This window comes from Mustelus asterias, chromosome 16, assembly GCF_964213995.1.
Source record: "Mustelus asterias chromosome 16, sMusAst1.hap1.1, whole genome shotgun sequence".
Classification (NCBI taxonomy): Eukaryota; Metazoa; Chordata; class Chondrichthyes; order Carcharhiniformes; family Triakidae; genus Mustelus; species Mustelus asterias.
The window spans coordinates 88,117,541-88,128,155 of NC_135816.1; the positions used below are offsets into that span (position 1 = coordinate 88,117,541).

The following is a 10,615-nucleotide window of genomic DNA, read 5'->3' on the forward strand; positions in this document are numbered from 1 at the left end:
ACGCAGACAGAGGTGTATCTCAGAACAATCCATGAGAAATAATAATTATGGATTCGGTTGATCATGACCTCAGTGACAATTGACAGGACATCTGCCATTGCCATGTCTATCAGGTAATGAGCGGTACAAGCAGACAGTCCACACTTTCCCCGGAAGACAATCACAATTATCATTAAATTTGCTGTAAGAGAGAGAGGGGAAACTGAAAATTACGAATGTGACGGTGCTGTGCATTTAAGACACACATTTCGGTCCTGTTTCTTGTGCAGAATGTGTTTCAGCAGTTTGCTTTATTATCGGTGGCATTTTGTTTGCATCCAGCAGTCCTGTTATTATTGCAGCACCATAACGTATTTTATTGCTAAAATGTTTGTTTGAATCTGGGATAATAAGTGGTGTAAATTTACTGTTTTCTACTGGAGATTTATTAAGTTTATTTATTTTTAATTACAAGTAAGGCATTAACAATGCAATGAAGTTACTGTGAAATACCGCTAGTCGCCACATTCTGGCGCCTGTTCGGGTCAATGCACCTAACCAGCACGCTTTCTAGACTATGGAAGGAAACTGGAGCACCCGGAGGAAACCCACGCAGACATGGGGAGAACTTGCCAATTCCACACAGACAAAGACCCAAGCCGGGAATTGAACCCAGGTCCCTAGATCTGTGAAGCAGCCGGACTAACCACTGTGTCGCGTAACCGATTAGGTTGATTGACAGTATTAGTCACATGATTGAGCTCACAGACAGAAACCCAACTCAGCAGCTTTTTTTGGGAGCTGTGTAAAGAAATAGCTCTGTGTATCCCTGAGATCAGAAGACTGGGATCAGCCAGGAACTACGTCTCTTTTTGGAAATTCCACTATTTGAGGATGTGTCTTTCTCTGGAAATTGCTGCATGAGATTCAGAAGGCAGGTGTCTTTCTGTATCTGGCCAGAGAGGTTACAAGACTGGCAACCTAGCATCGACGTGAGCATATCTGTGTTTCATGCTAATTGGTACCGAAGTAAGATTTATGTCTTTGGGATATGGCTTAAATTGGACATACAAAGATGGATATCTGTTAAAAAAAATACTTTGCCGTGTTTAAGTAATTAATTGAAATTCAGAAGAATAATGGCTGAGCACATAAAAAAGTATCAAATAATGATGGGAGTAGACAAGATAGAAGCAGGCAGGTTGTTTCCACTAGCGGGTGAAACCAGAACTAGGGGGCAGAGCCTCATAATAAGGGGGAGCTGATTAAGGGATAATTTGAGGAGAAACGTATTCACCCGATGTTCTGTGAATCTGTGGAATTCCCTGTCCAGTGAAGGAGTTGAGACTATCTCGTTGGATGTTTTTCAGGGAAAGACAGACATATTTTTGATCAGTAAATGAATTAAGGGTTATGGTGAGTGAGAGGGTAAGTGGAACTGAGTCCACGAAAAGATCAGCCATGACCTTATTGAATAGCGAGGAACCAAATAGCCTGCGCCTGCTCCTAGTTCTTATGTTCCTATGTGCAATTACTTTAGAATGCCTGTGAATCAGAAGCAATTAGATAACGAAATAAAGAGCTCAGATAAATCAGGAAATTTAACTAACTTTATTCTAACATGATTATGACGTTATTATAACGTTGTTATAGTGACTGCGTGTCTGTATAACTGTCGCAATTCAATCCCTGTAACAATATCATTCGCAGAAAATACAGAAAACAGCTCATACAGACTTACACAACTTCATTATTTATAGACCCTTACCAGGAACGCCAAATATAGCAAGAATCAAATAGCATATTTTCCGGACGGTTCGAACTGTACTATGCATTTTCCTGTCTGAAGTGATTCTGCTCTATCGTGCAGCAAGCAATGTCTCCGGATTACACTCTTGTTATGCATTATCAGGGCACTTATTATACAACCGCCATGATCTCCACAGGGATACACAAGTTGAAAATTTGTTCAAAATTTTTCTCTTGAAGTTTGAGAAAGCAGCTGACGACAGCTGTGTTAATTCCCTCTTAATGGAATTAGAAAAGCTGGGATTTAATTGTATCCCGCATGTCTGATTGCACACAATTGCAAACCGTCATTGGGGTCGACGTTAAACATTCATGGAAATAGAGTCATAAAGTCATATAGCACAGAAAAGGCCATTTGACCCCGTGAGTCTGCACCGACAATAACTACCACTAAAGGTGTGATAATTTAATTGTTCTGGACTTGTGCCATATCCTTGATGTTTCAAGTGCTTCTTCAAATATTTTTAAAGGTTCTAATGATTCTTCTCAGGCAATGCATTCCAGATTCCCACCACCCCCTGAGTGAAACAGTTTCTTGATCATATGCCGTCTGAATCTCCTGCCCCTTACTCTAAAACTATGCCCCCTCGTAATTGACCCCTCAACCAAGGTGAACAGCTGCTCTCTGCTCAAATTATCCATTTCCCTCATAATGTTATATACCTCAATGATGTTCCCCCGCCTTTAGCCTTGCCTGATCTAAAGAAAACAACTGAAGCTTTTCACTCCTTATAGCACAAATGCTCCATTCCAGGCAACATTCTGGTGAACATTCTCCTGTGCTATCACATTCTTCTGTAATTGAGGTAACAAGAATTGAACACTGTACTCCAACGGTAGCCGAAGTAACGTCCTGTACGTCTCCAAGATTACCTGCTTGTTCTTATACTCTATTCCACAACTGATTAAAGCAAGATCAACGAGGCCATTAATGCGTGGAGCCAGAAGAGTGGGGTGAGATCCTGAATAAATATTTCTCGTCATTATTTAGCACAGGTCAGCAAATATGTGCAAGGCTGTGCTATGCTACAAAGGGATGAGGCAATTGAGTGATCACATCCTAAATACTGGCTCGAGTTTAGGTCACATTAATTCAGAATGAATATTTGCCCTCTGGAAGCAGTTCAGGGAACATTTGCCGGGTAAATTCCTTGGGTGAATGGATATATCTTTCGAGGAAATATTCAATCGTTTCCAATTAGCTTCCTTTGGAAAATGGAAGTCATATTATTGAAATATATAACATTCGGTGTCAATGTAGGAATTTCCACAGATACAACTATTATTTGATGCGGTGCCTGTGACTGGGGGATGCAGCTGTCAGTTAAATTTAGGAGGTCCACACAAGCTTTAGTAGAAACAGCAGGCATGCAAAGCGATAAGATTCACAAAAACAAATGCCAATCCCTTACATTCGGAAACGGGCGAATTCACAATGAAGAACAAATAGATGGCCGAGGAAACAAATTATTACTTTGCTATTGTCTTCACAAAGGAAGACAGGAACAATTTGCTAGATTTCTGAGCGAAACGAGCTTTAGTGAGCAAATCAGCATTAGTAAAGAAAGGGTTTCATGGAAATTGATGGGATTGAAAGTGGGTCTATCTCCAGGATCTGATAATATTCATCCCAGAGTAATTAAGGAAGAGGCCCTGGAAATAGTAGATCCTCTGGTATTCGTGTTGCAAAGTTTTTTAGAACCTAGACTGGTACCACATAATGGTGGGTAGCAAATGTAAGCCCACGACTCAAAAACATAGAATCAGAGAAAACAGAAAACAATAGGCCAGTGAAATTAACGTCAGAACTGGGAAAGTTACTCCAGAGCACGTTATCAAGGATTTCATAGCTCAGCATTTGGAAAGCAGTGGTGAAATATGGCAACGTTAGGATTGATTTACAAAGGATAGATTGTGCTTGACGAACCTATTGGAATTCTTTGAGCATGTAATTAATAGAGTTGACCAAGGAGAACCGGTGGATGCGGTTATTTCGACTTTCAAAAGGTTTTCGACAAGGTCTCACATAACAGATTACTGTGTAAAGTTATAGCGCATGGCATTGCGGGTAATGTCTTGAGATGGAGGGAAAGCTGGTTCGGAGATAAGAAGCAAGTAATTGGCATAAATTGTTCTTTTATGAATTGGCAGGCAGCGATTAGTGGGGTACTGCAGGGATCTGTGCGGGGGGCTAATTAGACACATTATTTATTAATAATTTGAAAGAGGAAAATAAATCTGTTATCTCCAAGTTTGCAGACAATACAAAGTTGGGTGGGAGGGTGGCTGTGATGGAAAATGCAGAGATGCTTCACCTTGATTTGGACATGCTGAGTGTGTGGTCATATAAATAGCTGATGCAGTATAATGTGGATGAATGTAATGTTATTCATGTTGGTAGCTATAATAGTGAGATAGATTATTACCTGAATGGGTGTAATTGAGAGAGATGGATACTCAGTGAGACCTTGGTGTCCTCATGCATGAGTCTTTAATAATGCTGATAACTTCAGCTCCTCACTAAAGCTCGTTTCGCTCAAACTTCTGGTGAATTGTTCATGTCTTCCTTTGTGAAGGCACAAACAAAGTAATAATTTATTTCCTCAGCCATTTATTTGTTCTCCATTGTGAATTCTCCCGTTTCTGAATGTAAGGGATTTACATTCGCCTTTGTGAATCTTATCTCATTACATGCCTGCTATTTCTACTAAGCTTGTGTGGACCTCTTACATTTAACTGACAGCTGTATCCCCCAGCTACAGAACTGCATCAAATAATGGTTGTATCTGTGGAAATTCATACATTGACACTGAATGTTACATATTTCAATAATATGAGTTCCATTTCCCAAAGGAAGACAATTCCAAATTATTCAATCTTTCCTCGGAAGACATATCCATTCACCCCAGGAATCTACCCAACAAACGTTCCCTTAACTGCTTCCAGAGACAGATATTCATTCTGAATTAATGTGACCTAATCTCGAGTCAGTATTCAAGATGTAATCACCCAATTGCCTGGGTAAACTAGGGAGTGAAGATATGTTGGCATTCATAGCGAGAGGATTTGAATATAGGAATATGCATGTTTTAGTGCAATTGAATAGGCCGTCTGTGAGGCCACACTTGGAGTATTGTGTGCGGTTTTGGTGTTCTTTTCTGAGGAAGGATATCCTTGCTAAAGGAGAGTGCAGCAAAGGTTAACCTGGCTGATTACTGGGATGCCAGATCTGTCAAATGAGGAAAGACGAAATCCGTTAGAATTACACGCATCCAGTTTAGGAGAGTGAGAGGGGCTCTCATAAAAACTTATACAATTCTAACTGTATTAGAAAGGGTATATTCAGATGGAATCTTCCCAATGGTTGGAGAGTCCAAAACTAGGGGTTGTAGTTTGAGGGCAAGTGGTCAATCATTTAGGACTCTGGTGAGGAGAAATTTCTTCAGCGAGTGGTGAATGTGTGACACAGGAAGTGGAGACCAAAAGGTTGTGTGATTTCAGGAAGACATTAGATCTAGCTCTTGAGGCTAAAGGGATCGATGGATATGGGGGATATTGAATTTAATTATCAGTCATGATCAAAGTGAATGGCGGAGTGGTATCGAAGGTTGCATGGCTTACTCCTGCTTCGAAATTCTATTTTTGTTTCCAGGTCAGCTCTGTCCAGGCTTCAATTCCCAAACGACTGGCAGACCGTGACGACCACCGTGACGTCACTGAATGATCACATTACAACTCTCATAAATAGGCCATGTGACACACGTAATTCTCCAAGTACACTACATCAATGTGTCCAATGAAGAGGTAACATCTGGAACATGTGTTGTTTAGCGCCTGCTAGAAATAGAGGACAATTGAAATTCCTGCACCATTCTGCACACGATACTTGAGGAAAAAATTGAGGGATTTCGAAACAGTGAAGAAATTGATTAAAGTTACTTTTTTATTTTGAAGGCTGTCCACGTGTTACGTAGAGATTACTGAAACTGGAAATGTTCCCCTTACAAAATAGAACTTTGAATGGAAATTTGAAAGGTTGCGGGGGGAGGGGGGAGGGGTGGGGGGGAGGGCGGTTCCAACGGATAGAATGTTTAAAATTTCGTCGACCAATACTCCGAAAGGTATACATGTCGAAAATCAAAGGACTCTGGGTTAAGTTGAAATTCAATAGAACTAATGGTGAACTCGGAGAGACATACTATTCACGGCATTGGTTTAGGATCTGAAATGAACAGCCTAAGAGTGTGGCGGAGCCAATTTCCATCAGCAGTAAGTTGATAAAAGCAGCAGTATGGAAATTTGCAAAATAATGGTGTGGAGATGAGGAATTGAAATTCGCCGAGCTGATTTGCAGGGCGCTACAAGGACATGGCTGATAAACTGGCTACCTGCAGATTTAGAAACATTCTCGATTTGTTTTCATTCAATTAATTATTTAACCGAATTGCCAGAGCAACATGCAGGGGTACAAATCATCTGAAAGGAGATTCTGTCATGAAGGATTTAATTACTCAATGATGAGCCGGAGTGAATGTCCTCTCTGAAACAATACGAGATCAAGCGATGCGAGTCAGGATGTTGACGGGAACATTTCTACTGCTGTTTATTTCAGCCTGCAGTTATGACAATGTGACCATACTTACCAAGTCTATGAGGTAGGGAGTAGACGAAGTAAGTCTCAGCGTCTCGTACATTCTCTCTACAGGGAGTTAACGCAACTCTTTGTTCACACTTGAAAATCCAATTGAATAATTTTGCAAAATCAGTCTCTGGAGATTTCGAGTGTATAAAGTTCATGCACAGGTGTGACTTCAATTCAGACTTTAATTCGGAGACATTGTCTGCTGCACAAAGGGGCTGACTCAATTCACATAGAAAATGCATCGACCAATTCAATTGGTCAGGAAAATATTCTATTTGGTCCTTGCCGTAGTTGGTGTTCCCGGTAAGTGTCCAAAACCAAATGTGTTTTTGTGCACCTGTGCATGAGCTTGTTTTTGTTATTATTATGTGAATGATAATGCTTAATTGGATCGAATTGTCACAGCTTCAATAATAAAACTTCATGAAATTTCTTGATTTTCCTCTGCGTTAATATTCTGTTTCATCGATTGCTCTTAGCTGCAGGGGCTCTTTATGAAAAAGTTATTTATCAGATGAGTCAGATGAGTCAGATGATTTGTACCCCTGCATGTTGCTCTGGCAATTCGGTTAAATAATTAATTGAATGAAAACAAATCGAGAATGTTTGTAAATCTGCAGGTAGCCAGTTTATCAGCCATGTCCTTGTAGCGCCCTGCAAATCAGCTCGGTGAAAAGTGAATCGTGTGGAGGACGGAGAAGATCTGCAGAGAGATTTGGACAGGCTGAGTGAGTGGGCGAGGATATGGCAAATGGAGTATAACGTTGAGAAATGCGAGGTTATACACTTTGGAGGAAATAATAACAAATGGGATTACTATCTCAATGGAAACAAATTAAAACATGCTACCGTGCAAAGGGACCTGGGGGTCCTTGTGCATGAGACGCAAAAGCCCAGTCTGCAGGTACAACAGGTGATCAAGAAGGCAAATGGGATGTTGGCCTATATTGCGAGGGGGATAGAATATAAAAGCAGGGATGTCTTGATGCACCTGTACAGGGCATTGGTGAGGCCGCAGCTGGAATACTGTGTGCAGTATTGGTCCCCTTATATGAGGAAGGATATATTGGCATTGGAGGGAGTGCAGAGAAGGTTCACCAGGTTGATACCGGAGATGAGGGGTTTGGATTATGAGGAGAGGCTGAGGAGATTGGGTTTGTACTCGTTGGAGTTTAGAAGGATGAGGGGGGATCTTATGGAGACTTATAAGATAATGCGGGGGCTGGATAGGGTGGAGGCGGAGAGATTCTTTCCACTTAGTAAGGAAGTTAAAACTAGAGGACACAGCCTCAAAATAAAGGGGGGTCGGTTTAAGACAGAGTTGAGGAGGAACTTCTTCTCCCAGAGGGTGGTGAATCTCTGGAATTCTCTGCCCACTGAGGTGGTGGAGGCTACCTCGCTGAATATGTTTAAAGCGCGGATGGATGGATTCCTGATCGGTAAGGGAATTAAGGGTTATGGGGATCAGGCGGGTAAGTGGTACTGATCCACGTCAGATCAGCCATGATCTTATTGAATGGCGGGGCAGGCTCGAGGGGCTAGATGGCCTACTCCTGCTCCTATTTCTTATGTTCTTATGTTCTTATGTTCTTATTGCATTCCTCTCAATACCCTGAGCTGTTGAGTCAAACAACAGAGTAGGAATCTCATAAGAATGAGTTATTCCGGTTATCTGTCAGTGTAGCATTACACTGAGTGTGGTGACTAATTGGAGTGGAGCATATAACGCCAGGGAGCGCTGGTTACCATGTAATATTATTCTTCACCAATCCACCTTTCAACTCTTATAACCCTGTATAATTGCAAACAATTCAATTATATGAAATATCAACCTGTTCTGTGCAAATGACAAGACATTTGTTTCCAGTTAATTCTCATCTCAATATTTGCTGTACTGTCGTTCAAAATATGTGCACCTGGAGCAGAGATTTAATATTCTTGGGATTTGAAAGTGAGAAACCGAAACAGAATATTACTGTTGCTTAATCACAATATAAATTAATATAGGTTAATTTTTTATAATGACCTTGCCGTAGAAAGTCACCCATGCCCTTTGAACACAAGCAGATAATCTCATTAAACCGCTTTCTAAATAGAAATCATTAAAGTATTTATGATACAAGTAACATTATCACGGGAAACGGCTTTAAATAAATGGACTCTACTAAGTGATAGACTGTATCGAGTCTGGGGGAAGGTGGATTAGTGTGGTAGCAGTACCTGGAAAGTTGCTGCCTGTGGGTAGTTGAGGTCATAGTTGAGATTCAGTAACCTAAAATCTGATCTTAACCCTCAATTTTCTGACGCTGAATTCCATGATGTCTGTGCTCAGAAGCGGATAATTAACTTCCACACTTTTTTGTCTTTTCTGTCGTTCAGTTAACGTAGCGGCAATCGTGATTCTGTCCCGTGGAAATTGTGGCCTCTCCATCTGCACCACTCGATACCTGATGGCAATGGCGTCTGCGGATCTCATGGTCATTATTACTGAGGTCATTTTGAAGCGAATTAATGCATATTATTTTGGAACAAATTTCCTGAGAATCACCCCTGTGTGCAGTGTTCGTTATGTTATGCTACGTGCTGCCACAGACTGTTCTGTCTGGTTCACCGTCACATTCACTTTTGATCGATTTGTTGTCATTTGTTGTCAAAAGTTCAAATCGACATATTGCACCAAGAAAATTGCATCAATAGTTTTAGCAACAAGCGGCACATTACTCTGTTTGAAAAACATTCCCATCTACTTCAGATTTGAACCTCGGAGGATTGTTGATAATGTTCCCTGGCGCTGTGATAACAAGCGGAGCTATTTTACTGACCCCAGGTGGATTGGGTTTAGAAATTTTGAAAAAGTTTTAACCCCATTGATACCATTCGGGATAATTCTGTTGCTTAATGCTCTGACAGTCAGACACATTCTCGTGGCCAGCCGAGTCCGTAAGGGACTGAGGGGTCAGAACAGGATAGAGAATCACAGTGACCCAGAGATGGAGAGCAGAAGAAAGTCTATCATTTTAATCTTCACCATATCTGGCAGCTTCATACTCTTGTGGTTGGTGTATGTTTTATATTTTTTTGATGTTGATGATTACTTTGATGATTATTCTTCTTACAATTTTGAAACTATCGCATATATGCTGCGAAATTTAAATTGCTGCACAAACACATTGATTTATGTGGCAACTCAGTCCAAATTCAGAGAGGAGTTGAAGAGCATGGTGAAATACCCAGTCTCATTCATGCAAAAATTAATTAATAAACAAAAAGACTGAAAGAGCTCAATGATCAAGAGGTATGGTGCATGTGGCGTCAAGCAAACGACTGAAAGAAAAGTATCTGAATGATTAAAAATTGGCACGAGTGAACAAATCGATGTCGGATCAGAATAAAGTTAACAGAATAAAGTTAACAACATCTCTTACACCAAACAAGAGTTAAAAAAAAGAAATGCAGCAGACTTTCAGAGGACTATAAATACATTAACAGAAGCAGTCAGGCATAAAAATGAGCAATGGGGTAAAAGTGTGAGAAATGTTCGGATGATCTGTGAATATGCAGGTGGAGTCACACATAACATTGGGTAGCGGAGCACTGGCGAAAGGTGGCATGCAGATTCCCAGATATAAATAAAATTAAGAGTTAATTGGGCAAGACAGCCGAGAAGAAAGGTTACGGGTTGAACAGTTGGCGGAGCTGATTTAAATGTGTAATGAGGATAGACAGAATATGAATAGAAGGGCCAGAAAACAGCAGACACAGTCGCTCCTATGGCCCCTTTGGTTCAATTCTCAGTTCCTTACATCTTCCCAGAAAGACCGGAAAACCGGCTTACAGAAGCAAAAGGGAAACTAATCTGAAGATGAATGGATTTTGTTTGGCAATATATTAATCAAATTTTCATTTTATATATACATTTAATGTCAATCAATCAATCTATCTATCTATCTATCTATCTATCTATCTATCTATCTATCTATCTATCTATCTATCTATCTATCCTTATATATCTCTCTTGCTTTGCTCATTATATATACACTTTTCATTCACAAATTATTAGAATTAATCAGATTTCCCTTTCGTTCTCAAATGATGCATTACGCTCTCTCTCCCCAACTTGCCCTGTCCTGATTTGTCTCCCATTCTCGACCAGATTCACTGATCTCACCACGACTCAACACACGC

General features: G+C 40.5%; 1 protein-coding gene across 1 annotated transcript in view; it reads left to right on the forward strand.

Moving 5' to 3' along the window:
* LOC144505579 (uncharacterized) overlaps nt 1-9,705 on the forward strand; it is a 50,894-nt gene extending 41,189 nt beyond the window's left edge. Inside the window, exon 3 of the mRNA XM_078231699.1 lies at nt 8,810-9,705. Within this exon, the coding sequence (XP_078087825.1) occupies nt 8,810-9,705 (896 nt within the window). The remainder of the gene's footprint in view (nt 1-8,809) is intronic.
* The last annotated feature ends 910 nt before the right edge of the window (nt 9,706-10,615 follow it).